This window comes from Drosophila elegans, unplaced genomic scaffold (genome assembly GCF_018152505.1).
Source record: "Drosophila elegans isolate 14027-0461.03 unplaced genomic scaffold, ASM1815250v1 contig_520, whole genome shotgun sequence".
NCBI lineage: Eukaryota > Metazoa > Arthropoda > Insecta > Diptera > Drosophilidae > Drosophila > Drosophila elegans.
Window position 1 is genome coordinate 4,426,051 of NW_024545903.1, and position 26,124 is coordinate 4,452,174.

Genomic DNA, 26,124 nt, shown 5'->3' on the forward strand with positions numbered 1-26,124 from the left:
TATCCATGCTCGCCTAGTGGCTAGTATTTGGGTTAGGCTAGCATCAGCAGCAGCAATGGCAGCAGAAGCGGCCCGGTATGCGATCTTTGGCGAGCCGAAAAAAGAGAATCGAGCCATGTTCAATTGGTTGCCTGGTTGCCTGCCTGCCTGCCTGCCTGCCCACACAATTCGGATATAGATGCAGAGGCGGAGGCGGCGGCCCATTCATCGGACCAGTATTTGTGAATGAACCGACGACTGCGAAGGCAAACACAAACAAACAAACGAGAAGCGGAGAGGAAAACGCATATGAAATCATTCTGTTGGCGGCTCGACCTGCCTTACCTGAGCGTAGGCCGCTCAGTCGAGTTTCAGACGTGGTCGCGTTCAGTTCGTGGCTGTTTACTGCGCTTACAATTGCTCTGTGTCTGTCTCTGTGTCTGTGTTTCCCGCCCCACTGCCGCATGCAGTCGTCTCGGTGAAAATGCAAATTTGCCCAAGTACCAAATACTAAATACTCGAACGGTTGTCGTCGGTCGGTGGAATTGGCCGCACATCGCTACCTGGCCTCGTCATCATCATCATCCCTCCGAAACTCTGGGAATCCTGGCGGGGGGCACAAAGCAAACAGCGCATCCGTTTCCGGTTCTTTCTGCTGATTGTTGTTGCAGTCAGTCGGTCGCTGGTTTTTCATGAATGAAATTTGTAATTCCGTGTGAGTGTGCGCGCGAGTGTGTGTGTGTGAGCCGCAGGTCCCGTCCAGTTTGAGCCCGAACTCCAGCGGTGTCAACTGACGGCCCAGCAATCGCATTGTCGTCAGTGCACCGTAAAGATCTTTATCGCATTTTAAACACAAACGTTCTGGAGCAGAAGGCATCGTCGTCACCGTCGTCATCGTCGTCGTCAGGTAGACGGAAACCAAACATCGGGCCCGGCCAGGTTAATGCGGTTTATTGTTCTATGAGCGAGCGCTCTGGCACCGCTCTGTTTAAGTTTCGCACGCTGATAAAGAGGACCTCGCCCAGCCATCGATATGTGGCCAAAGCTCAGGTGAGTGGTCGTCTATGGGTTAATTTGATGGCAAATAAACATTCATGTCGCTCTGAATAGAAGACGCCCACCGCGAATTGTGGAATTCGCCACTCTTTCACTTTACACTCATTCCGCGTGTGTGGCAGAAATTAGCACCTTTTAATCTAATTATGGCGGCGGCGGTATCGAAGGCAACCTAATCGTAGCCACTGCCCGCGGCTCTAAATAATGAACTCGTATTAAAATCCAAAGTCATAATGATTTCAATCAGCTCCAAGTCATTTAACGTCGCCCAACGCACGGCACTTCCGTTGTTGTGTGTGCCTCTCAAGTTTCGTATAATTTCACGGGCTAATGTTTTCCCAATTCAAGCAAAGGGAGGAAGCCCACGCTTTTCGAGGGCTAGACAATCTAGACAATCAAAGAAACCCACACACGGAGGCGGCACCACTGTCGTTCCCGCTCAGTTTACGCGCAATTAGCGCTTTGTTGTTGCTTCTCCAACCTCTTCTAATTTCATATAACTCATCATTTTCACAGCGGGCAGGTTTGGATCTTCGGGCTCAACTTACGGCGACAATGGAAGACGAAAAGTTGGGGAAAAGACTTTTTATTTACATTTTACGTTTTCGAACGCCCACAATAACAATGAAAGCGGAGAAAAAAGATTGCTCATAATTAATGTTTATATAATTTTTTTACTGCTTTACATGCGGCTCATTAGCCGCCTGGCTTGGATTTCCAAATCCCCCACTCGGATGTTTCTGTTCTTCTTGGCCTGCGACGGCAGGTTCGTTGCCTAAGTCTTTTGTTGTGCGCCAGCCGTGGGCGTCCGCCCGATGCGGGACAGCAACAAATACAACAAATACAAGCAGAAAAGATATAAAATAAGAGACATTTGTGCTACTTACTTGCCGCTCGCTGGCGTTGCTCCACAACCAGTTGCCAAATTTGGCAATGGGAGCGCAACAACAGCTGCCTGCTGACTACTGCGTGCTGCCCACTTACTTTTTTGTGCTCAAAGTGTGTCGCTGTCATCCGACGATCCAATGAGCTAATGTTTTCTGGGTTTTGGGTAACCCTTGGTAAAGAAGTAAAAGATGAGGCTTCGCTGACTGAGTAACTGAACAACTGACCAAGTCTTAGGGAATGGCTATGGGGAGTACTAAGGTTCCTCCAGTTTCTGGCAGTGCATGCATAACTTACACACAGCCACTCACTTAGCATACTCCTCCGCAGCATCCGAGCAATTTCTTGCCACACAACTTTGGTCTGTCTGGCATTTGCATTCGTGTGTGGGCAGCCAACTCTTGGTGTGGGCTAGACCAAGATCTCTTGTGGCTGCTATCTGCCAACTGATGTCGCATAATATCTTTAATTTAGTTTATTTTCAAGCCCATTTCCGTGCCCCAACACGCGGCTTTCTTCTGGTTTCATATTTTCCCCAAAACATCATTGATTTTTCCAATCTCGCGAACAGAGATATTTCCATTTTATTGACTGTCTGCGTCTGTGCGTTTTGCCGCGACTTGTCTCCGCTTTCGAAATGTCGCAATTAACAGTCGATTTAGCATTATGCACATGCGTTGGCGGCCACCTCGTGTCTCAACTGGATTTCTGAGTTTGCGTGGGCTGTGAACTTGGCTTTAAGGTTTATTGAGTGCTCTGGCGAGAAGGTGTTCGGGGAGGATATGGAGGGATATTTTGTGAGCCCATATATTTCATATGCGATTTTGGTGCTTTACTTCCAAGGAATATCATTTGGAGCCTAATAATTTCTTCCTGTCTTCGCGTATATAGATATAGTCTCGTTCGTTTCTCCTTTGCCTTTTGTTATGATGTTTACTATATAGTTTGCCGGTCGTTAATGTTTCACGTCAAGAACATATAAATACTTTTATGAGCATTAAATAAATGACCCAAAGGCAAGTGAAATGAGCTGCAGGAGCGACCGGACCAGAACCCAAACAATGTCCATAAATTTCGAGCTCAAATTGCTTTTAGTTGTTTGCAGCGGCTGCCGTCGGCCATATTCATATGCAAATGGCGTACAAAAAAAAAAAAAAAAAAGGCACACTTTGATTTTGAAAACGTTTCGGCTCAAAACGACGGCAACGAAAAAACCAATTTAATTTAAATTAAACACAGCCTGGTCCAAGTTCATTCATGTTCACGTTCAGACGGAGGCTGAGGCCCATAAAGTGCAAGATTTGTTAAATAAAATGAAAATGCAAGCGGACAAAACCCGGCTTAGGCCATTCCGTCGAATGGTTTGTTTACCTTGCCCCAGGGGAAATCGCTTCCAAGCGGATCGGATCAGAAACAGCCAACTGTTCTTCCCTCGGTCGCAGACTACTTATTTTATTTTGTTTTATTTCACATATTGGCCTCATCCCCAGCCGATCCAACAAAGGAAACCACCAGAGACGGGGGCTTCGACTTGCAGCGATTGCTGTCACTTATTGGTTACTTTGTTTGCGATTTGGTTAATTGTTCGAGTGTCGGTACTTGGCCGAGCAGCTGCCCACGTGTGTGTTCAATTAAAAAGTAATTTGCCCAGCACAACAAAGGCAAAAACAGTTAAAAAAAAAAAAAAAACGTAAAAAACCAAAACCAAAACCAAAGCGTTGCGGAGCAGAGTCGACAGCCAGCCACCCACACGTTTCCGTTGACTTGTCGTCGGCCCACTCTTAAAAATAATACTCACTAATTTTATTTCTCGGATTTGTTGCTGTTGTTTGCCCCTCTGTTGTTTGTCGTTTACAGCCGAAACAAGTTTGTCAGACCTGTGATTTGCAGTTCGCTTTGACAATATTACCAGCTATTTGAGACAGATGTTGCCGAAAGAAAATTTAGATTTAAAGGCAATAGGATATCACTATACAACTTTTACGTATCAAAATCTGGGTATTTTAATGAATATGAATATTTAAAAAACTTTAAGCACCAATAATAATAATAATTAATAAATATTTAGGCAACGAATTGGTCCCTATTATTATATTAAAATATTAAGGAATGTTTTAAAATAGTCTCCAAATCATATTTCAAACTATCATCCTTAGTACGGTTAGCTTAATATAAAAATCAGTATAAATAAATTGACTATATAAGATTATAATCCGACAGCTTTTGCCACCGTTTCAATATGTTGAATTGGCTGTCAAACCAAACCAGAAAGCTTGATAAAAAAAAGCAGTCATACATGCATTGAACCAAAATAGTGAAATATGGGAATTTAATATTTAAGATCCTTTTCCGAAGGCCAGCAGACGCTTCCGTCTTAGCAGAGAGACGATTGAATGAGTCCAGTCATTCACGCATTGGAATGCTGAGAGTCCAAAAGGGGAAGGGATTTCCGAACGGAGGAACAGGATAGGCATCACAATTAAATCCCTTTTGGCGGCTTCTCCACACAAGTTGTGTTCCCTGCTTCCTGTCCCCGGTTTCTACTCATTTTTCTTTTTTTCAGCATGCTAAATACCCAGGCAGACCGCAATGGTATTGAAGTTGGTGTGGCTACTTCGGTTTCGAAAGCAGCTGTTTCGGATTTCCACTTTTTATTTTATTCCTTTTTTTGTTTTTTGGTTTTTGTGTGCCGCACGTCTGTGGTTGCCTCTTTGCGTGACATTTCGACCTTTGGCTGGCTTTTGCAGCAACTTTTACTATTTTCATGCTAGGCATAAATTTCATTTGCCTCACAGCCACACACACACAAGTTCCCCGTTTCGATGCGCTTTCAACACTCGAACAATGCCACAGCAGGTTGATATTCAGTATGTCCGATCCAAGCCACCAAAATAAAATAAAATAAAATAAAATAGCAAATTACTAATTTCGCCTTTGGCCTGTGCAACATGTTGCTGTCATTATGATTAGCTTTTTCTGTAGTTCGTTTGCGGTTAAAGCGTTTAAAAATATATAAAATATTTTAACGAATAAATAATTAGGCAACCCAATTGCAGCTGACGCAAAAACTGCACTCTCCAAGTTGTTGCACTGGAAAAAATGCGGTGATAAATACATTTTACATTCAAATCCATTTACGAAACAACTTATAATATAAAAAATTCAAGATATTTGTCTTTACTTAAAAATGGGTTGATATATAATTTTAATTCAACCCCACTTTTGAAAAATCTTAATTTGATATGATAATGAACTCTAACAAAACAAATAATAAATAGCATCAATATCTAGAGATTTATATCAACTTTAAGAGCAACTACCATTCGTTATCTCCCCATCCACAATTACTTGCTATCTTTTTTTTCGAGTTTTTCACTTATTGCCAAAGAAGGCGAGCTAACAAAAAACGCGTTTTTAATTGTTCGGTGGCTTATCGCATGTTTTGGCCTTTTTGGGAGCTCAAAAATGTTAAAGCAAAGGTGAGGGGAATAACAACAAGAAACAAAATAATAATACATTATGTTGGCTGGTGTGCCAGTTAAGCCTCAAATTATGTGCAAAATAAATAAGAATCGTTTTTTTACGATTTGTTGTAGTTAGCAAATGATTGAAATTTCCAATTTCCAAGTTTTGAAGTTCTGTGGCAAGTTTTTATAGCAAGCTGCAAGATACACACTCACACCCATTTGGCGGCGTCATTATCATATCGTTGTATCTCTTGATCTTCATGCAGCATCATCATCATCATCACACTCGTTCCGTTCCGAAGAAAACGTTGCATTGCCGTTACCAACGCAATCCATTTCCAACCATTTGGCCGTGCTTACACCCATATGCCCATACACCATACACCATACACCATTGCATATGTATACCAGAGGGTTTATTTCCGTTGACGTGCCTTAATTTCAGCCAGTTTGGGATTGGGACTGGCTCTTGCCGCATTTCTGCTGTTCCTGGTCTTTGGCTCCCTGCCTCCGCTCAGATGATTATAATGGGCTATGCCGATGACGATGGCGCTATGAACCGAGCCGAGCGCCTACACAGAAACTAGGGTAGATTTGGAAATCTCTGGAAAAGATTTCATAGCTAAGTTAAAGGTTTGGCCATACCCTATGCATAGTATTGCCCACAAGAAATTTTGGACTGCTCTAGTACAATTACCTTTCAGATATTAGTAAAATATTCTTCATAACTACCATTTTGTGTAACTCAATAAAGCACTAAAATATATATTTAACACGTAAATGTTAAAGCTTATGCCTTAAGGAAAAGTTATTTCATATAAAACTGCCTTAAGCTACTAGTTCTTTATAGATACCTATAACCAAATAAGATAGAAGTGTTGATTCAATTATAATAAACTGTTTTAAAATGGTAAAAATGATAACAATCAATAAAAATAACAAGGGCTAATGGGACATAAAAGAAGGTAATGTCTTTGAACATGGTATAAATAAATAAGCTCACTATGAGCTGTAATTAATAAAAATATTTGTACACATTTCAGTTTTAAGCGTTAAATTTCCAAGAAGCTAATGTCATTTTGGGGGGGAATATTTTAATATATATTAAGAAAAGAGCATTCAAAATTCGCCTAAGGCACAACCTACTCAATTCTGATGTGTGGGAGCTGGCAGCTCTGGGCCCAGATGAATAATCAAGCCGAAGAACTGGCGTCTCCAGTCTGCGCACACATAAAGGTGATGGCGACGACTGCTTTTGGGTTTCTTTCGGATTCAGAGGGGTCGAACTGGTTGTGGTGGCTTCTTGATTAGCGAGTCCGTGCTAAGTCTGAAACCAAACAGAGGCCCAAGAGGCGGCTAGTTGGATTGCTCGGATGGATGTGTTTCGATTGAGTGCAGTGCCAAGCCATCCTGATCCTGATCCTGATCCTGCTGAGTCAGCGGCGACAGGTTGGTGTGAGGCGTGGCATTTCATGCATAATTAGCCACACTGAGGACGGGACCCAAAACCAAAGAATCGGACGGGGGACAGCGGAAATTAGAGGCACTCAAACGTTTCGAATCGTTGACCAGTTAGCGTGACAGAGGTGGAGTTGAGCTGAGCTGCATTTTAAAATATTTTTATTGTTGAGGATGTTGCCGGTGTGTACGCAATGGTCAACACAACACTTGTCTTTATGTTGCTGCACAGAAAAAAAATATCTAAACTTAATATTTTATATTAAAATTTTGTTTTGAAAATTCACAACTAACTCCGATGCTAAGAATCGTGCTTAAATGCCAGGCAGTCATAAAAATGTTATTTTATTGTTAACAAGTATATCTTGATTTTGATTTTTAAATAAATCGAAATTGAGCGAATGCATCAAGACACTACATAACTATCATATTTTAGAAGATATTGGTGATCAGTATTTTTCATTAAAAATAAAGGACAAGTTATGATAAAACCCCTGATTTATCATGAAAAGCAGTTACTCAATTCATCAATTAATCACTTATCGTGTTATCAGAGCTACTAAAGCATCCACTAAAAGTATCCTGATCATTTTTCCGTGTGTGTGGATATACCAGCACAGCTCAGATTTATTTTGACCACGTACATATGCAAAACGCATTCTAATGGAACCGGCGAGCCAGTGTTTCCTCTGGCCACGTTTGTCCATTGTAGTTGGCAGTTACGCTCTGATTTTTGAGCCTCCACCTGTTATTGTTTGGCTTTGCCTTTGGCTTTGCACGCTTCCCTGATGCCCTGCGGTGCGTTCGCTCACAATTCACAATTCACAACTCACAATTGTTGTCCAGAAACGGAAACGCCGCCTTTTGTTGAGCGGAAATGCAAAATGATATTGTTCGTTTGGCCACTGGCAAGAACCCTAGCACGCCACTCGCTAATATGATTGACTCTGAATGGGTCTCGGGTTGCAATCCACAGTCTGCAGTCTGTGGCTATCCATTACCCCCCAGTCGCAGTTGTCGAGATGTCATTGGAAAGTGCCATCAAGATCCCAACGCCCAAACCAAAGTAACCAGGTCGCCCACTTGAAAGCCCTCAGCCTTCGATTTGCACTCTCTGTGTGGGCATCCAACAAATGCAGAACCGAACAAGCAATTATGCAAAGCATTCACATGCTAAATATTTATGTATCTGTTCAGTTTGATGTTCAAATAGTACACAGGAATAGGTGTTCAGCCCGGGATGAAGCCGCGAGCTGACCGCGAAGGCGACTGGCTGCGCAGGTTGCAAAGCACTCGAAGATTGGGCAGGTTCTGTTGGTTGCGGCAGGAGCGCTCCCAGCCCTTCCAGTACTTGAAGCCCTCGCGTTCCTGGATCATTCTGGCACAGGCAATGTCGTCGCCTATATCGTCATTGGAGAAATCTGTGCAAATTGAAAAAATAGAAAAGGTTAAATAACGAAAAATAGATTTGCCCATGCACATATTTGTTAATCCAATTAAATAAATATTTTTGGAAAACCTTTTATGATCCCTTATTTTAAACACAACAGAAACAAAAAATTGGGGTCGTAAGTAACAATACAGGTGAATGGGTTTCAAATAAGCTCCCACTAAAGAACGTAATATAATTTTCTCTTATTTTTTTGTTAAGTAAAATTGTACTTTGTAAATATGATTTATTGTTAATTATATAAATACACAGCTAAAATGTTGTATATATATAATTTAAAAAAAAAATCAAAAGCGATGAATTGAAAGCTCAGTTGGGACTTTGTGCCTGATCGGTGCACCCTTATTGGCCATATTTTTTCGCAACCGATTTCGACAAATACAGCTAACCCTCCCAAGTGCACCCAGGTGCAGTATACAACAAAGGCGACTATCTAGTCCTATATAGTGTTACTTTGACTCTTATGAGTGAGGCCTACGATCTTTCTTATCGCATCGAATGCATTTCAGATCGGAGTTGAATTTTTTGCTCAGCCAGCGAAATCAATTTGGCATATGTTTTTGAGTGGTCTGGAAGCTTTCAAAAATTGTCCATAGATATAGCTTTGTTTTGTAGTTTCTAAGTTTCTTGATACAGCTTGAGATATAATATTTGTGGACTTTATTTGGTTATTTTTGTAGGCTTTTTAAGATTCGTCTAGCCTTCAAATGTAAAAATTAATTTTTTTATCTATATTTATATTAGCTAGTTTTAAATTAAGAAGTATTTTCGCCTCACCTTCACATTTCTTATTGCACTGCCCTCCTTTTTTTCCCTCAGTGCAATAGCCCCTGCTGTTGATCTGGAACAGACCGTAGTTCTTGCTTTTGTTTTCCATGTATGTTATTTTGCTGGTATTCAGTTCACTCTCGTGCTCCACCAGACAGATCCCTACCAAAAATCGATTAGTTTAATAAAGTACATATATCTAGATCTGAAATTCGCTTACAGTTGGAGATGAAAGACTTGTCGAAGTTGTATTTATCCACCAGCACATGTGTGAGTTCGCATCGCTGATATTTCTTGGATTCCACTTGCTTCGATCCCAGCAGCAGCAGGATCAGCACTGGCATAAGCCATAGACAAAGAGTTTTCATTATCTGAAAAGCTGAAATTAAAAGACTCATCGCTTGGATTACAGGGTATTGGGCAAGGGTCGATCCTCATTATCTATGGACATACTTAACCATTAACCCAAACAGTTCAGCGAATTTAGCCCTGCGAATAATTTCCTTGTTCTTCGTCATATAGCTATAACACCTGATGTCAGTTTGTTTGAAATTGTCTACCTTATATCGGTTGACGAACTTCTTAAACCATCTGTGAAAGTGTTAAAATACCTCTGAACTGTTTCACAGCTTTTTGGCTTTTTACAGTTTCCCATGGCATTTCTTCTTTTTAACACCAAACAAGAACCCCTGAATTCTGGCTAATGATGAAATCACTAACCAATTACCATTATTTAAACCTTTGTTTACTCCCACACGAAATTATACCCTTGTATCAGTGTCGTTTTTACATATTTGTATCTGTTTATCAGTGCATATATAAGATATACTATCTTAAAAGATATCTATCACATTTGTCTGTGTAAGACGGTAATGTAGAGATTCCACTTATTTAAGTATACGAAAGTTTAAGTATGTTAAAACTTTTCAGAATTAAAAACGTTTAATTCAGTCGTGTTGCTTTGCATATTCTTCTCTCGCTTTAATCGTTTTATTTATTTTTGTTTGGTTGTAAATTATTATTTATAAGCAAAAACGCCCACAGGGAAATATTTACTTAGTAGTTTCATTTGATTCAGAACTTAACTAGCAGTTATTTGAAAAATCAACTTAATTTGTAGTAAAATCTGTATTAAAAATTATAATAAACAATATTAAAATAATTAAAATATCATATTTAATTTGAGTAAACGCCTTTAAACAGGTGAATCCATAATATTGCCATGTCATGATTCTGTTTTATTTATGTAATTTATCCACGAACAATTAAACTTTTCAAGGTTACCACATCGTAAAAAATCATAAAAAAAACAACTTCGTCTTGAGACTTATTCTCAATAGTTCATTAAGTACACGCATGTACACGTTTCACTTTTTTCTTTCGAGATTTGCATGCAAGCGAATGTAAAAATGGGATTGAGTTACTTCCTCTGGCAGAACACTTTTACTTCAGCAAACAGTTTGTTTACTTTGTTTACCTAATTAACGCAGAACAACAGCGATCGCGGCAACAGGAAACGAGTTTGTTGAGCGGAGTACGAGTACGAGTATGTGTACGAGTATCTGTATCTTCTTACCGCGTTCCGTGATGGCGTGCTTTCAAATACATATGATTTGCACAACCGATCGGATCCGATGAGAAGCTAGCCCGCCGTTGCGACGCTGCTGACCCGAGTTTAAGTACTGAACGCCCAAGTATTTCTCAGATACAAATGCGCCTCTATTTTCGACTCGGTCGAGGTAATTCTCTCCCAAAACGCTGATCGCAGAGTAAAAGCCATGTGAATTTGCTCTGCTCGTCAGCCTGATAAAGTTGATAAGGCCCGCTGTCACGGTTGACTTACCGCCTGAACTTTCTGACAAATCAGTTGATTTAGAGTGATTCGGAGAGGAGAGGGTATTTTCCGATTTTGGATGACTCTGCTCTGAGGCCTGTAATTTTCAGACTTTTTCTTACTTCTGTGCAGCGATGTATTTTAAGCAGTCAATTGAACAAGGTTGAGTTCGATGATCCAATTTATGGGCTTTATCTATATTAAAGAAATGTCAGAGAAAGCAAAGGGTCGCAGAAGTCTCTAAAGATTATACATACATGTGTTAAATTTTTTATTAATAAAAATCGAATTTTATCTTTGATTTAAGAATATTTAAGCAAGCGTTTTGCCAAAGGTTAATGATAAGGACCAGTTGAAACACTGTAAAAGTAACTTATTCTGATCTAAGCTATGGCGTTTCACAATGAATCTTAAATTTTTTATTTCGTATTAATTATCAGTTTTTCACTCACAAATAATCCTGTAGCTGTAAGTAGAGTATAAACTTCTTTTAATTTAGAGTTTACCCCTTTTCCCGGTAACACTAAATTCTCTGATTTTGGAGATTTCCATTTTAATTTCAATCAACTATAATGGATTTTCTGTTTGCAAAATATGATTCTTTAAGTTGTTCTTATGGTTTTCTGTCTTCGAAGTTTGTTGTATTTGTTGTTGTTGTTTTATTTTTTGTTCAAATAATTGTTAAAAATTTGTTAAACGATAAATACTCAATTTTCTTTTAAATTTAAGTTCATAACCCAATTTAACACTGGTGGGTGGAAACAAGTGTTAATTATTTGTAGCAATCTGATGGTTGTAGTATGTCACCGACTTAGAGGTCCTGGTCCTTTCTCTGAGTCTCTTACCAATGTTGGGGGAAAACGTCAAAGGGATTGCTAAATAAAACAACCTCTTTCGTTGAGGTTTGGATTTAAACTGTTTGCTTAGGTTCAAGTGGCCGGCACTTAGATATTACAAGTGCTTACACTGCTCCCCTGTAGGGTATAATATACAGACCATAAATTGATTGATTTACATAGTGATCTCATAACATGTTATATTTTACAATTAATAGTGACGGTGAATGATTAGGACAGGGCAAAACACTGGCTTTGCGATAACATCTCGCTTAGAGCTGATAGCGGAAAATACCTGGAAAAGATTTAATAGCTCGATTCCAAGTAAATAAATAAATAAATACACTTTCTTCCGAAATAATGACTTAAGCTTTATGAAATTTAGTAGCTATGCATAGAGTTAGTTAAGGCTAAGAGCGAGTCGAAGAGCAGTCCTAGCAGCGCGAGACGTCGGGCAGCGTGCGCCCACGACATTTGCTCATCCATCCGGGCCAGGCCTGGAATCCGTGGCGATTGAAAATCTGCATGGCGCAGCGTGAGTCATCCGAGATCTCATCGTTCAGGAACTCTGCAACGGAAAGCTCTCTATTTGTATATGCTTTTTTTTCGTGGGCGTTCGGGGAATGTGGACTGTTGACTGTGGACTCACCTTCGCATTTGATGTTGCAGATGCCACCGCGACGACCTTTGCGACACCAGTTTTTGCTGTTGATCTGTGGATGGGCGGATTTGTGTTGAGCGGTCCCAAAATTAGTGGAATAGGAGCTTGGGTTAACCCACCTGAAAGAGTCCATAGCTGACGCTTTGGTTGGGCAGCTGCATTGATTTGGATGTACTGCGTCCGCTCTCCGCTTCCACCAGACAAACCCCTGAAAGTAAAGCGAAAAATACTTGTTTAATTGGGGCATAGGGGATATACATATTCGTTTTTCCCAACTTTTAATCATGTTTTTGTTAAAAACTTTAATGGAAAAGTACTTGGTATTTAAAAGAAAAGTGTATTTAAGATTAATATAAATTCAACCTTTTACAATTTGAACAACAATTTGCCAAGCTTCATAACTAAAAAAAAAAATTTTTTTAATTCACATAAAACACAATGTTGTATTTTGCTTTCTTCCACATATGTATGTTTTAAGTCTCTTAAACACACTGAAAATGCAAAACCAAACTTAAATTTATGCTTCACAAATTTTTCAAAATTATTTTTAAGTTTGCATAAAAAACAAGTTGAAATTAATTTTGCATTTTGCTTTGTTGCACACTCGCATCTTCAAAACTTTAATAAATAATATTTTGTGCTTCAACCTTTGTTTATTTCCAAAATTTGATGCAACTAGCTATGGACATTTCACCATACTCACAGTTGGATAGATAACTGCGGGGAAAGTCGTGACGCAATAGTTCCTTGGCCAACTGGCAACGGGTCAGCAGCTTGGACTCGGTCTCCCATTGCGAAAGCAGGAGAAGATTGAGCACCAGGACGAGGGCACCGCCTTTGGGCAAGTGACTGGCCATGTTGGGTTACAGGGGGGAGATTTGAGCTGGGTACTGTGCTGGGACCACTGCTAATCCTTTGGGTTCGAGGGATTCTAGAGCGCTTCCCTCCGCGGCAACTGCGACTACTGGGCACTTTGCTGCGGAATTATTCCTACGGCACTGGATGCGTAGCGCCCGAAATCTGGGTTTTTAAAGCCTCGCACGCAGTTTTTGTTTTCCTGTGGAAAATGGGAGGCGACACTCGGGAGCGGTCCGGTGACATGGAAAAAATGTGCGGGTTACTCGGCACTGGGGGTAGCTAATAAAAAACAGGCCATAAATTCATAAATTCAAAAGTAATTTTTGAACATTTCTTTTGGTTGAACCAAAAGTAATGTGGCTGGCTAAGTTCACGAAAAAAGAGTTCCATTATTACTAAATATAGCCAAGTTGAGAAACTAACCCCCCAGATTATCTCTCAGTGCATTCAATAAATCGCTTTGATTGCGTTAAGCTCTAAATTGGCAAATTGTCTTGCAGAGATAACAATGGGAATCTTTAGCCCGAAACGCATCCACTGGATACAGATGCACTGTGTGGGTGTTTGTGTGTCAGAGTGTCAGTGACAACTGACTGCGGCTTGACCTAAAAACGCACGATCTGATGATGTGTGAGGAGGAGTGCATCCCGCCCAGCGTCCAAGTGTTTTCGCTTTTCAATGCTTGTCCGACTAATTTCCATGAAAATTTTTCCATTTACAGCCCACTTCTCATGCTCTCGCTGCTGTCCGCCCTGGCAGCGGCCAATGACCTCAAGGATCTGCTAGAGGACAGCACCACGACGATCAGCAGCACCACCACCACCAGCACCACTCCCTCACCGTTGTCATCGCCCACCACGCCCACCGCCTATGTGGTGTCCGCAGCGGCAGTTCCCGCCCTTGCTGCCGGCAGAGGAAAGTCCAAGACCTCCTCCGGCAAGTACGTCAACAAGAGCTCTCCCAGGAAGCGCAAGGCGGAGCAGGTGTCCTCGCTGCCGCTGCCCGTGGACGACGGACTCATGGAGTGGAAGTGCCCCAATATCACGGGCACTCGGAACGCGGAACTCGAGTGCGGATGCGACCTGCCCCACACACTCCGGTGCAACATTGATCTGCACGGAATGCTGGTAAGGCCAACTAAATATTACGGATCTGAAAATTAAAAAAAAAAATTGTATACGGAAAAACATGTTATTTTAGTTAAATAATATCATAATACTCGAACTAAAAATAGAAAAGCTAAGATAAATCTCCTAAGCATAGACAGAAACACTTTATGATCTGTACAGTCTAATATAGAGATAAAGATAAATTGAAAACATTCAAATTTCACAATATTATTACTTATTCAAAACAAAATATACATTTCTTTCGTATCATCCCAACATTTTGTCAGTATATAGAATACAAAAAATTGTATTAAACTTTTCCAATTTTGACCCCGACGTGATTTGAACACGCAACCTTCTGATCTGGAGTCAGACGCGCTACCGTTGCGCCACGGAGTCATTTTGTACTTGTTTTCCTTATATGAGCTGATCAATTTGCCAACTTTCAGTATAAATATATATTTTTAAAATATTGATAAGATAGGTTCATTCAGCATTATGGTTGTATCTCTTACCTGTTTGATCTTATTAATGAATATGACAAACATTTTTCTTCTTGTCAATCAAATCCAAGAAACACCTTTCCCTTGGCAAAAAAACAAGTGTTCAGGATCACTTATCTTGATCAATATTAACAGCCAATGCAGTTTTGCCAAATTCGTCTGTCAATTGCTTCGCCAGATGAGCTGTTTTGAAAACTTTTGCCACGTGAAACATAACTATTTGCTAGGACGTATTGTCTGTATATATATTCTATATGGAACCAAAAGAATTTTAAAAAGGAATATCCAATTCAAGCTTTGACCCCGACGTGATTTGAACACGCAACCTTCTGATCTGGAGTCAGACGCGCTACCGTTGCGCCACGGAGTCTTATTTCTTATTTGATTTAAAATAAATTTTAATATTGATTAGATAAGCTGCATTCAGCACCTCTTGTTCTCACTTTATAATAAAGACAACAAACATTATCCTAAACAATATTTAAACAATATTTAAACAATATTTGAAAAGCGACTTTTGACTCTATTAAGCTAGTTAAATAATAGACAAAAGCTTTAGTTTTCTTTATAATAAGATTTAAACATAATTGTCTTGAGTTTGTCTAAATCTTTAATTTTATTTCCCACAGCTTTTGGCGGACAGGCTGCGCACCTCTCCGTACTCCATTTCGTTGCTGGACTGTTCCTTGCGGAACGTGACCTTTCTGAGCGATGCCAAGATCTTCGATGGAGTTTCGCTGCACGGCTTAGTGATCTCCTCCGGCGAGATTAAGCGGGTGCACAAGTCCGCCTTCCTGGGAATCCGAGGACCTCTACAGGCACTCGGACTGCCCGGAAATGCGCTGATGAGCGTGCCCTGGAACGCTTTGTCCACGCTGGGCGCCTTGGAGCGCTTGGACCTGGCCAACAACAAGATCAAGGCCCTGGGCACCGCCGACTTTGTGGGCTTGACCAGTCTGGTTTACCTGGAGCTGAGCAACAACCAGATCTCGAGCATTTCGCAGCGCACCTTCGGCAACCTGCGAAAGCTAGAGGTGTTGAAGCTGGGCGGCAACAGATTGGGTGACTATGCCCAGAGCTTGAGGTCGCTGAGCCAGTGCCTCAGCCTGCGGCAGCTGGACTTGCAGGCCAACAACCTGAATGGACCACTGAGTGAGCAGACGCTGCCCGGAATGAGGAACCTCGAGAGCTTGAACCTCAATCGAAATCTTATCAAGAGCATCCAGAACAAGGCGTTGGCCAATTTCTCGCGACTGGTGAGTCTCTCGCTGCGCCACAACCAAATCGATGTGCTGCAGGACCACGCCTTCTTCGGGCTGGGGGCTTTGGACAGCCTGGATCTGAGCTACAATGGCATTGTGGCCATCTCTAGTTCCTCGCTGCAGCATCTGTCCCGCCTGACCGTACTGGATCTCACCCATAACTTCCTGCGAGCCCTGACCTCCGATTTGATAGCACCGCTGCCATCGCTAAGGGAGTTGCGGCTGGCGGGCAACGACATCTCCATTGTGGCCCGGAACGCCATGGACGGAGCTCGGGAACTGGAGAGCCTGCAGATGCAGGACAATCCGCTGTCGTGCGACTGCAGCATCCGGCCCTTCGCCGAGTGGCTGCAGGAGTCGCAGCTCCACTCCAGCCTGAGTGCCTCCTGTGTGACGCCGCCCAGGCTGGAGGGAGCTCCGTTGCTCCAGGTTCCCGTGGAGACACTCAGCTGCGACATGGACAACGTGGAGAAGGACAATGCCAACATCATGCAGCACCTGGAGACGCTGGCCAAGCCGAATCAAACCTCGCCCATCAAGGATCTCTCCGAGGAGGTAAATTATATACATATTAAAACCGAACAAAAAAAACAAGGCTTTTATGTCTTTATTTACTTTAAAAATGTTATAATTAATGGATAAAGCTTTATAGTTGTTAGCACTGGAAAAACTTGAATAGTATAATTCAGTAATCAAAAGGTTTTCTTAACAATAGTTTAAAGTAATTTAATTCGTCACTTTTTTATGGCATAGTATAAACTTCTTTACTTTGAACAAGCCATATCTAAAGACTCATACAAGATTAAAATAGTTTCAAAGTTAAATTGTTTTTATTTATTTATTTATTTTTAATTGACTTATCGAAAAATGTAGATTGCAGAGCTATTTATTAAATGACTTTTAATGGTTTAATAAACATTGCTGGTCATTTCATAAACAAGCTATGCAAAATAACAAAATAAACTATACCATTAAAGATGGAAACATTTAAAATAAAAAATATGTTTTACAGATTATTCTACATGAGCTGCACTTTTCGGCGGACTATGGCCTGATCCTCACCTGGCTGCTGAATCTTAGCAAGAAGGATTACATGTGCGATGCGATCTTTGTCTACAAGGAGGAGCACATAAACGAGATTCTCATAGACAACTCACCGGTAATTGGCCTTGATACACAAAAAAAAGGTTCCTTTTTCTGATTACTTGAGTGTTGTTCCTTGCAGATCCATTGCGAGAGCAAAGTGGTCAATGGCCAGAACACCGTGAGTGTGATAGTGCCGGATAGCTCTTCCCTAGAAATTGGCGAGAGGTGAGATTTGAGTAAACTATAAAAAAACCAACTAACTTTAACTATCATTGACAGCTATCGCTTTTGCCTGGTCATGATTCAGGAGAAGAATCCCAAGGCGGAGCTGAACATTGGCTGCTCCAACATCACCCAGTTGGAGAGGAGCAGTCCAGGCGCCATTCCCGTGTCGCGCCAGTACCAGCGACGGCCCTACTATACCGCCAATGAGCTGAAACCGGAGGCGGTGCACGAGAGTGCTGGAGAGGATTACCAGCTGAACCAGCGCCGCTTCAACTCGGTGGTGGGCAGTCAGCCGCAACAGACGCAGCCATCGACGCTGCTGCACAGCTACACGGTCATAGATTCCCTGAACCGGAGCTTCTTGCCGGGATTGGGCCTGGGCGTGCTGGTCACCTCGGTGCTGGTCCTGATCTGGGGAGCCACTCGCATCCGGCAGACGGGCGGCAGTCATGGCAACGGAGGTGGTGGTGGTGGTGGCAGGAGTAACGATAGCATTGGCAGCAACAGCAGCAACAGCATGCACAACAACAACAACAACAGCAGCAGGCCGGGCACACCGACGGCCACCACCTGCTACGCCGCCTCGGAGCACATAGCCCGGCTGGCGGATGCGGAAAACGGGACCCGCTACCTCAAGCTCCAGGCCACGACGAGTCTGTGAGGAAGCAGAAGCAACCAGCCAAATGTCCACTCAAAAAACCATGTGATAGTACAGTAGTACCGACTGTACCGACTGTACCGACTCCCTACTCTTGAGTAGTCTTGAGTTAACGATATACGTAGCCCTAAGGTCCACTGCACTAATCCAAATAGTTGGCCCACACTAACCCACTTGTGCCATAAGCTAATCAATACGTATCCCGAAACTCCCACATATCAAACGAATATATACACAGCTGGGGTCAAAAGAATAGCAAAGAATGGACTCTGATTGAAGAACTAACGATAGATCTTTAAACATTTAATCTTAAAAAAGTCGAAAAATATAAAAAAAATTGTAATACCGTGTAAAAAATTATTATTATTTATAATCATTTTAATCATTTTAAATCATTAGAAAATAAAAAACAAGTTGTTGTTTAAATTTAAAACTTTTATTTCAATTCAAAAATTAAGCAAAAAAAATGTATATTTTTGAAATCAAAAAATTACCGAATTACCTTACAATGTAAATTGGTGGTAAAAATTAAAAAGTCTAAAATAATGCATTCTTTTGACCTCTGTTGTTAGAATTTCCCCGAATGTTGACCCTCTTGGTCCCATCCAGACGTAGTGTTAACTTAGGTTACGCCCCATTTGTGTTAGGAAAGAAATTTGTAAGTCATGCCTTTTTAGAATTAAGGCTTTAATAATTTATTAACCAATTGGAAGCACCCAAATAGAAAAGAAAAACATAACATGAAGTAAATAAGAGTGAAACGAAAAATAAAAGCCAATTGCAATCGAAAGTGAGTTCCTTAAGGTCAGATGGGCCATTTTTCGGGTTCTATTTTTGGTGAAAGGCCGCATAATGCTAAGTGGGCTATTAACCCCACAACCATGACGTCGCACGAACATATGTATTGCATGCGTAGTGGAGTGTCGTCCAGCGAATTAGCTAATTTCTATGGAAATGAGCTCATAGCTGATTCCCGAGGGAGGAGACTAACTCCTTGGACTCATAACTCATACAGGGTACTCCATAGTGCTACCCATCATTCATTGTCTTTCTCCTGTTTATCGACATACTGGTAACAACATTTTAGCCTATCCAGAAATCAAAGTTGACAAGCATTGAGCTGGATTTTGAAACCACCCATCATACGCCACCACTCCGGTCATTACCCACTTGTTTTAGCCGCGCTTCTGTTGTGGCCAACCGCTGATATGGCGACGGTCCCTCGGCAGCACGGTTCCGACTGGTTCAAGCTGGCTGGCTGGGTCAGTTGTTCCGTGCCAGCCGTCGGGCGACAACAATGACCACTGGACGCCGTCAACGTGACAGCATTTATCGATTTTCGGCACCCCCATTGGAGCGCTAGGAGCAGTCAAGGAAAAGTTCGAGCTCCGCCGCAGACCCATTGGGTTCGGACCAACGGCCTTCACATGAGCATGCTGGGCTTTGTCTACTTGGTTCTCATCCTGGGCTGGATACTGCTCGTCCTGTTTCTCAAGTGCAAAAAGTCCTTGTCCGCTCCATTTCGCTTTGGCGAAAACTACACAGATGCCATCGCCGAAACGGGTAGGGTTCTCTATTTAATGTAAATTTAATCCCTCAAAAACAAGAGAACTACAAATTATCACAATCATATCAGAAGCAAGATATATTAATTAGACAGCCATTAGATATGTGGTCCGATATGAAGCAAACTAATTGCGATTTCTACTTAATTTTGTTATCTGCTGGCTAAATCTGGTTGTTATGGTTTTAATTGTGCTATTTTTATACAATAATCCAACAGATCGTCGTCCCTCGGTGCATGTGATCCAGCTGCAGCACGATGATGTGGAACGGGAAGATCATTATATGAACAACTTTCACCGGAACACGGAGAATCTGCAGCGCTACTCGCATCGTTCGCAACGCTCCACGCTGGAGGAGCGGACCATCGAGCGGACCTATCCCACGGATGCGGTGATCAATCCTGCCTACATGCACGATGAGGATTATGTGATCAACGGTGAGCATAGCATAGCTCTTCCTCTATATTGTGCAGTAGTAATAACATTTATTTAAAGCCCCTCCACCGTCATACGAGGAGGTAATGCGTCAGCCGCAGGTGTATCCCCAGGTGCGACACAACAACCACAAGATCAGCGATGCCGACATTTAGCCTGGATATCCCGATTATCAAATTGTATATACATATGCGTACTTTGTCTTGGTCAGCTGTGATTTACATATTTTGCTTGGTTTTTTATTTGACTTGCACCTAAAAAACATAATCAATTCGATTGATTCAACTTAGGTGGCCTGCGCCTCTTGCACTGCGAATAATAGTAGTAGTTTTACATAAAAAATGTACAAAATGATTTTACATAGGTATGATTAATAGTTATGATTATGATTATGATTATGATTATGATTATGATTATGATTATGATTATGATTATGATTATGATTAATGATTACAAACAAACAGTCAGTCCACGTGTGCAGTTGTTACGGATTGTAATTGTAAATAAATTAAGAGTGAAAAATACTAAATAAAATGTGTACAAAAATAAAACGTTTCCCTTGGCATTCTTTTGGCTAGATTAAGTCGCTAAATTCGATATATCTCGTACATACAGAGACACCAAAGCTCGTACATATTGATACATAAATGTGTTCCAACGTGGCTTAGTTATTCACAGTTCTAATTACTTCAGTTGCGGCTCATGCCTTTGGCTATCTACGGCAGCACCTTGTACACGCTGTGCATTTGGATGAAGGCCTCCAGTTGCGTGGGTATCAGACCCTTGAAGTTCAGCCTGTTGGCGGCGATGGTCCGGGCAGCCAGGCACTTGAGGCTGGTGTGGGCATTCTGATACCCATGCAGCCGATTGGCCAAGACAGCTGCAACGGCAATAATATGAATGAATAAGGTCAAGTGACAACTAGTTGTAAAGCTTACGCTGCTTGCAGGCCGTGGCCGCTGTCTGCCCAAAAGCATTGACCGCATCCAAATGGGCGCCCGCCTCCACGAACAGCTGCAGAATGCGCGCCATTTCCGCCTGGCGATCCTGTGCGGTGTTCACCTTGGTCACCAGTATATGAAGCGGGGTGTTCCGAGCAGCATCCACGGCTACGACAGAAGCGCCGCAGTGCACCAGAACCAGAGCAGTGGCATAGCAGGGGAATCTGTAGTGGAATCAAAGGTATAAGTCTTATTATCCCCTATTTAATCCGTTTAAATTAAACTCCCACCTGCACATTTCATTCGTGTAGAACTCATCCACCGGCATCACTCCATTGACGGCGATGTGCAGCAAGGTCTGTCCATCCTGCAGACGAGTGTCGTTCTGTATGAACTTGCGCACCACCAGGAACAGCTGCTGGATGTGCTCCTCGTTGATATCCTGGTCCTGCTTGCGTCGCGCCAGGTGGGTGACTATCTTGATCAGATAGAGCGCCGTAATGCAGTTCTGATTGTTCTGGTCCTGCCACAGACTGGGGCAAGTGTTGGGCTTGGCCTCCTTTATCTTAAACTTATTGTTCTCGATCTCCTGCTGGCACTTGGCCAAAACGGGCAGAACGTGATCCAACGTCAGGTTGTGGTTCTCCACCCGAAGAATCTGGGCGAAGAGCTGGGCAAAGCGTAAGAGATCGCGATCTACCGAAACCTGGCCAAGATTAAACAAACAATTACTGTGTGCTCTACGCACTTGGCGTATCAAAGTCAAAACTCACATTATTGCGCATTCGTAGATCGATGGCGTAGTTCCAAAGCACCTGGCACTGGTAGAATCGGCCCTGATCGGCCATCACAGCTCCCCGATAGATGATTGCCTGCGGCAACTCGGGATTATTGCGGCCCAGTATGCGCTCCCTAATGGCCAGTGACTCCATGTGGATGGAGTGGTGGTTCAGCTGGATGGCATACAATTCGGGCAGGTTTTCAGTCTCAAACCAATTGTCATAGGCGGCCACCGTGGGCTGCACTTTCTTGCGGATCACACCACGCGGATTGCTGTAGCGCAGCTGCATGGCTCTCAGCAGATAGCTGTACGCCTTGTTCACATCGTACTTGGTCTTGTCATTCGCATAGGTGGCTCCGAGGAGCTCCAAGGCTGTGATATGCTCTTCCAAGCTCATCAGTCCCGGTCGCTGGATGAACGCCTCGAGGACATCCTCGTGAAGGCGTTCCGCTGCCTGCAAGGCGGGCGTGATGCCCAGCTCGTTCTTTTTCAGAGTGGCTCCATGATCCAGCAGGGCCACCACCACATCCAGGTGGCCGCTCTCCGCCGCATAGTGCAAGGCAGTGGCTCCACACAGGGCCTGGTCATTGGCCCTCGATCCATTTTGCAGTAAAGTGTTTACCACTAAGTGGTGACCCTTGTAGGCGGCAATCATTAACGTGTTGTTGTTAAACAAATTCGTGGCATTCACGTCAGCTCCATTGTCAATAAGGAATTCAACAATGTCCAATCGACCTGTGAGCATATAATAATTAGTAAAATTATTAAGCGTATGATTACTTGTTACCGTTTTGGAAACGTATTTACACTTTATCTGGAGTCCTTTTAGAGTCCATTTTAGGTTAAACAAATGATTCTCATTATATAAAAAATTATACAGATACAATCTACAATAAGATCTCTATGAAGGGTTTGCTTTTTCGATAATAAATATTTAAAGTTATAAAATTTGGTAAAATTTTGGTAAATTTCGACACTTAATACAGTACATTGGGCAATTAATGAATATCTTGACTATAAAATAAATTCAGCTTTTAAAAACCAATATCTATGAAACAAAAACTAGCCACTTTGGGTACACCATCGATAAATTCTTACCCTCGTAGCAGGCAGCTCTCAGCGGCGACGACTGCGCCTTGGTGTTGTGATTGATGGACGCCCCCGCCTGGACGAGCATCTTGACAATCTGCAGATGTCCCATTCCGGCAGCCACCCACAGGGCGGTGGCTCCGTAGACAACCATGCCGTCGAAGATGACATTGCACTCCCGCTCCAAGTCCACGTCGTAGTGGGAAAGCAGCGTCTTCACGAATTTCACATTGCCCGACATGGCGGCCATGGTGAGCGGGGTCAACGATTGTCCATCTGGCTGATCGAAATTCTGGGGGAGAATCGAATAGAAAAAAACATAAAACATTAGAGGAGGGGCCGATGAAAAGCTATGATGTGCGTGCGCAGCCGTTTCACAGTCAAGGTTGGACGAAAATAGTGCGTCGCAAGTGATAAATGTAAGGTATAAATATGTGTAAGTCTGTGGAAAAACGTGCATGCTTTCTTTGTTCGCTTTACATGGGCGAAAATCGGGCAAAACAGCATCCAGGCCAAAGTCCATACGCTTGGCTACTGCGTTGTGCCACGGAAATAGCCGCATCTGGGTCAAGAAACTGCTGCCCAGGGACACCAGGCACACACACACTCACCGCCGGATACGTGATGTAGTTGGTCACGGGCAGCGTGTCGTTAGCTCCTCGCCAGAATCCGGCTCCTGGCCAGGCGGACTCATACCAGCGCTTGCGAGTGCTGCAATTAGTTTGGGGAAAAGCGTTTTGGTTTGGTTTGATTTGGTTTGGAGTTGGAGTCTCTTAATGTCGGAGCTGGGAAAAATCCATCTATTACCGATACAACTCCGCGTGCATGGCCTGGAATCTGAATTTTAACTGACAGCTGCCTGGACAGTGGAGGTCCTGAGGGCGAGGCGAGCACCGAAAAACTCGATGAAACTTCGCCAGCCACACGATTCCTTTCCATTCTCAACCCTAAGTTTGCATAGGCTGCTTATGCTTATTTCCATTTTTTTTTTTTTTTTTTTTTTTTTGTTTTTGGGGGTTGAATCGAGGCGAATCGCATCGAGAGGGAGCGATAGACCCTGCGCAGGGCCAAACAGCTGTTCACGGAGAGAGGTCCTTCAGGGTTTGTTTACCACCCGCAGCTGTTCGCCTGCATTCCTTCGAGCCACCGACGCTCAGAGAGAGAGAAAGACAGAAATAAGGGGGTGGAAGCAAGAGTCAACCGCATTTCCACACAGAAAACAATTACTGTTATGTCAGGACATCAAAACTACATTCTGAAAATTGTGTGCGATATAAAATACGATAGTGTAAAAGAGCCTTTCAAGTGCCCAACCGTAAATAGAAATGAGTTTTTTAGGAAAAATGTAAAATCATTTTGAACAGAAATCGAATAACATATTTAGTGCATTTTCTAAGGTTTTAATAATTTGGAACATTTTTTAAGCCCATATCTTTTACTTGCAGAGTTATTATATATAAATGTATAATGGAGAAATTTAAGTAATTAAATAATACGTTTATACATACATTGAATTAGAATCAGACAAATACCGAAAATAAATTGTTTGACATTTTTGGTATTGTCTTATCTAATCTCATAATCGGATCAGTAAACAATTCGCTAAATTTTTGCTTACAAATCTTTAACCCATATTCAACCTCTATATGAACATACAAAAGTACAATGAAACTAGTCAGTTGCATTATTTATGAAACCTATGTTTTGCCCACAAAGTTCGATTAGATTACGACGCAGCTCCGAAGGTGCCGTAAATAATATTGTTATTAAACAAATTAATAAACGCACATTTTTCATTTAGGATTTCAGGAAATTGCAAAGCATTCAATCTGGCAACAGGCCAATTCTGTGTCCAGATAGCCACGGCACCTCTGAGTAATTGGTTAAAGATGGCCCCAGTGTCATCCACTTGATATCCAATTGATTATGACAATGACTTTCGGTGCCTTAAATAGGGTTTTATCTGTAGTGTTCGGTCATTAATTTCGAACATTCGCTGCAAATACTGCGGGTTGAATGCGATTTTACTTGTCTTTTTGGCAGGCAGTTAAGTTATTAACATTAAACAACTACATGTACAGTGAGGGCTCGTTTAACAGTCATTAACAAGATTTACAACTTTCAAAAAAAAGTTCATAATTTTTAAAATCCAAACAAAGAAATTTATAGATCAACAGACTTGGTTCTTCACCAAATAACGATTTCGTATTTTCTGTTCCAGTAAACAATAGAATTTAATGCCTACCCTAAATTTTGTTTAATTACCGTTAAAATTGTAATTAAGGATACAGGATTTAGGTAGCGACACCTAAATATTTTGTAAATATTAAATCTTTCAAATGAATTAGGTAAATACATACATTATATTTTACTTATTTTTGTTAAATTACATTTTTCTTTTTGCCTATACCCAAATAAGTTACTTCCTGTCCGTAATGTTAAAATTCAGATTTGAGTCGATTTAAAATAGTCTCAAATAGCGGGGGGCTCCCTGTACAATCGACTGAGCATGTGGAGCCGCCTCCTCCATCTATCTCCATCTCGCTTCCCCACTCGTTCTCTCTCATAAACAATGACAAACCAAGTAAATACCAAAAGCAGCAGTGGAGCGTATAAAAGCGCTCTATGCAGCAGCAGACTTTGCTTTTACGTATAAACCGAATTATACGTATACGTACGGCGGCGATTTTCATTAATGACGCAGTAGTTAATTCAGGCAATTACGCAAATAGGCATTCCATCAACGGCCTGTGCGCTTTGTCGAGTACTCACTGTATTGACCAGGTATGTCTGCACCGCCCTGCAGCTAACGGTGTTCAGAATCTCGACGAAGCTCAACATCTGGCCATTGCGGGCCGCCAGGTGAAGGTTGTTCAGCTGGGAGAACCTTAGACGCGGCTCCTGCGGAAACTTAGCCCGGATCTCCTCGGAGATCTCCACCAGCATGCCGTGAGCCATGTTAAAATATCCGAAATCGGGAGGGTAACCATCGTAAATGGAAGTGTGCGCCTCCTCGCGAGGCTCTTCATCCGGATCGACCTCCATTCTGGCCGAGATGTGTAAAATATTGCACTGATCGGTGATCACCAGGAATGGAAGCGACACACGGGCCGTCGCACGGTACTACACTTTCCAGACGCGAACGGCCACACTTAGGGATGAACAGGTGAAAGTGAAAGCAGTGACTTAGCGATAGTCACACTTGTTGAATGAAAGAC

At 42.2% G+C, this 26,124-nt stretch overlaps 5 protein-coding genes and 2 non-coding genes across 10 annotated transcripts; 2 read left to right on the top strand and 5 right to left on the bottom strand.

The window, feature by feature from the left end:
* The first annotated feature begins 334 nt into the window (after positions 1-334).
* LOC108145470 (slit homolog 3 protein) lies at positions 335-18,460 on the top strand. Its single transcript, XM_017270920.2, has 6 exons — positions 335-1,029; positions 13,974-14,379; positions 15,494-16,681; positions 17,139-17,285; positions 17,352-17,437; positions 17,492-18,460. Exons 1-6 carry the CDS (start codon positions 1,013-1,015, stop codon positions 18,096-18,098), a joined length of 2,451 nt encoding a protein of 816 aa, XP_017126409.1. The 5' UTR covers positions 335-1,012; the 3' UTR covers positions 18,099-18,460.
* On the bottom strand, positions 7,999-11,858 carry LOC108145472 (lysozyme). 3 transcript variants are annotated; one of them, XM_017270925.2, is made up of 4 exons: positions 11,743-11,858; positions 9,284-9,442; positions 9,073-9,225; positions 7,999-8,266 (listed from the first exon to the last, which is right to left on the bottom strand). In XM_017270925.2, the coding sequence occupies exons 2-4, from the start codon at positions 9,429-9,431 to the stop codon at positions 8,076-8,078; spliced, it is 492 nt and encodes a 163-aa protein (XP_017126414.1). In that variant the 5' UTR covers positions 9,432-9,442; positions 11,743-11,858; the 3' UTR covers positions 7,999-8,075. The 3 variants fall into 3 exon arrangements, with proteins under 3 accessions (XP_017126414.1, XP_017126413.1, XP_017126412.1); XM_017270924.2 differs by lacking the exon at positions 11,743-11,858 and adding an exon at positions 10,640-10,763; XM_017270923.2 differs by lacking the exon at positions 11,743-11,858 and adding an exon at positions 10,541-10,749.
* Positions 12,168-13,501, bottom strand: LOC108145473 (lysozyme). The gene is made up of 4 exons (XM_017270926.2): positions 13,098-13,501; positions 12,514-12,602; positions 12,383-12,446; positions 12,168-12,301 (listed from the first exon to the last, which is right to left on the bottom strand). Exons 1-4 carry the CDS (start codon positions 13,249-13,251, stop codon positions 12,168-12,170), a joined length of 441 nt encoding a protein of 146 aa, XP_017126415.1. The 5' UTR covers positions 13,252-13,501.
* On the bottom strand, positions 14,689-14,760 carry Trnaw-cca. The gene has a single exon. It is a non-coding gene; the product is annotated as a tRNA-Trp (tRNA).
* Trnaw-cca lies at positions 15,163-15,234 on the bottom strand. Its single transcript has one exon. It is a non-coding gene; the product is annotated as a tRNA-Trp (tRNA).
* Positions 18,461-19,369: 909 nt separating the features above from the next.
* Positions 19,370-20,293, top strand: LOC108145499. Its single transcript, XM_017270959.2, has 3 exons — positions 19,370-19,658; positions 19,879-20,097; positions 20,156-20,293. Exons 1-3 carry the CDS (start codon positions 19,523-19,525, stop codon positions 20,248-20,250), a joined length of 450 nt encoding a protein of 149 aa, XP_017126448.1. The 5' UTR covers positions 19,370-19,522; the 3' UTR covers positions 20,251-20,293.
* Positions 20,294-20,307: 14 nt separating this feature from the next.
* LOC108145498 (protein fem-1 homolog B) lies at positions 20,308-25,981 on the bottom strand. 2 transcript variants are annotated; one of them, XM_017270958.2, is made up of 7 exons: positions 23,714-23,812; positions 23,518-23,617; positions 22,916-23,198; positions 21,810-22,552; positions 21,327-21,742; positions 21,034-21,260; positions 20,308-20,975 (listed from the first exon to the last, which is right to left on the bottom strand). In XM_017270958.2, the coding sequence occupies exons 1-7, from the start codon at positions 23,731-23,733 to the stop codon at positions 20,812-20,814; spliced, it is 1,953 nt and encodes a 650-aa protein (XP_017126447.1). In that variant the 5' UTR covers positions 23,734-23,812; the 3' UTR covers positions 20,308-20,811. The 2 variants fall into 2 exon arrangements, with proteins under 2 accessions (XP_017126447.1, XP_017126446.1); XM_017270957.2 differs by lacking the exons at positions 23,518-23,617; positions 23,714-23,812 and adding an exon at positions 25,679-25,981.
* Between the last annotated feature and the right edge of the window lie 143 nt (positions 25,982-26,124).

Excerpts from the sequence above, each read along its gene's own strand:
- LOC108145498 (XM_017270957.2), bottom strand. The coding sequence starts at position 25,951 with ATGGAGGTCGATCCGGATGAAGAGCCTCGCGAGGAGGCGCACACTTCC. Across the intron at positions 21,743-21,809 it reads ATCTACGAATGCGCAATAAT|GTTTCGGTAGATCGCGATCT; the intron begins GTGAGTTTTGAC and ends AATCTTGGCCAG. Across the intron at positions 21,261-21,326 it reads TACACGAATGAAATGTGCAG|ATTCCCCTGCTATGCCACTG; the intron begins GTGGGAGTTTAA and ends ATTCCACTACAG.
- LOC108145499 (XM_017270959.2), top strand. The coding sequence starts at position 19,523 with ATGAGCATGCTGGGCTTTGTCTACTTGGTTCTCATCCTGGGCTGGATA. Across the intron at positions 19,659-19,878 it reads AGATGCCATCGCCGAAACGG|ATCGTCGTCCCTCGGTGCAT; the intron begins GTAGGGTTCTCT and ends ATAATCCAACAG. Across the intron at positions 20,098-20,155 it reads TGAGGATTATGTGATCAACG|CCCCTCCACCGTCATACGAG; the intron begins GTGAGCATAGCA and ends ATTTATTTAAAG.
- LOC108145470 (XM_017270920.2), top strand. Across the intron at positions 14,380-15,493 it reads TTGATCTGCACGGAATGCTG|CTTTTGGCGGACAGGCTGCG; the intron begins GTAAGGCCAACT and ends TATTTCCCACAG. Across the intron at positions 16,682-17,138 it reads TCAAGGATCTCTCCGAGGAG|ATTATTCTACATGAGCTGCA; the intron begins GTAAATTATATA and ends TATGTTTTACAG.
- LOC108145472 (XM_017270925.2), bottom strand. The coding sequence starts at position 9,431 with ATGAAAACTCTTTGTCTATGGCTTATGCCAGTGCTGATCCTGCTGCTG. Across the intron at positions 9,226-9,283 it reads CAAGTCTTTCATCTCCAACT|GGATCTGTCTGGTGGAGCAC; the intron begins GTAAGCGAATTT and ends GATTTTTGGTAG. Across the intron at positions 8,267-9,072 it reads GTGCAATAAGAAATGTGAAG|ATTTCTCCAATGACGATATA; the intron begins GTGAGGCGAAAA and ends CAATTTGCACAG.
- LOC108145473 (XM_017270926.2), bottom strand. The coding sequence starts at position 13,251 with ATGGCCAGTCACTTGCCCAAAGGCGGTGCCCTCGTCCTGGTGCTCAAT. Across the intron at positions 12,447-12,513 it reads TCAGCTATGGACTCTTTCAG|ATCAACAGCAAAAACTGGTG; the intron begins GTGGGTTAACCC and ends GCCCATCCACAG. Across the intron at positions 12,302-12,382 it reads CTGCAACATCAAATGCGAAG|AGTTCCTGAACGATGAGATC; the intron begins GTGAGTCCACAG and ends TTTCCGTTGCAG.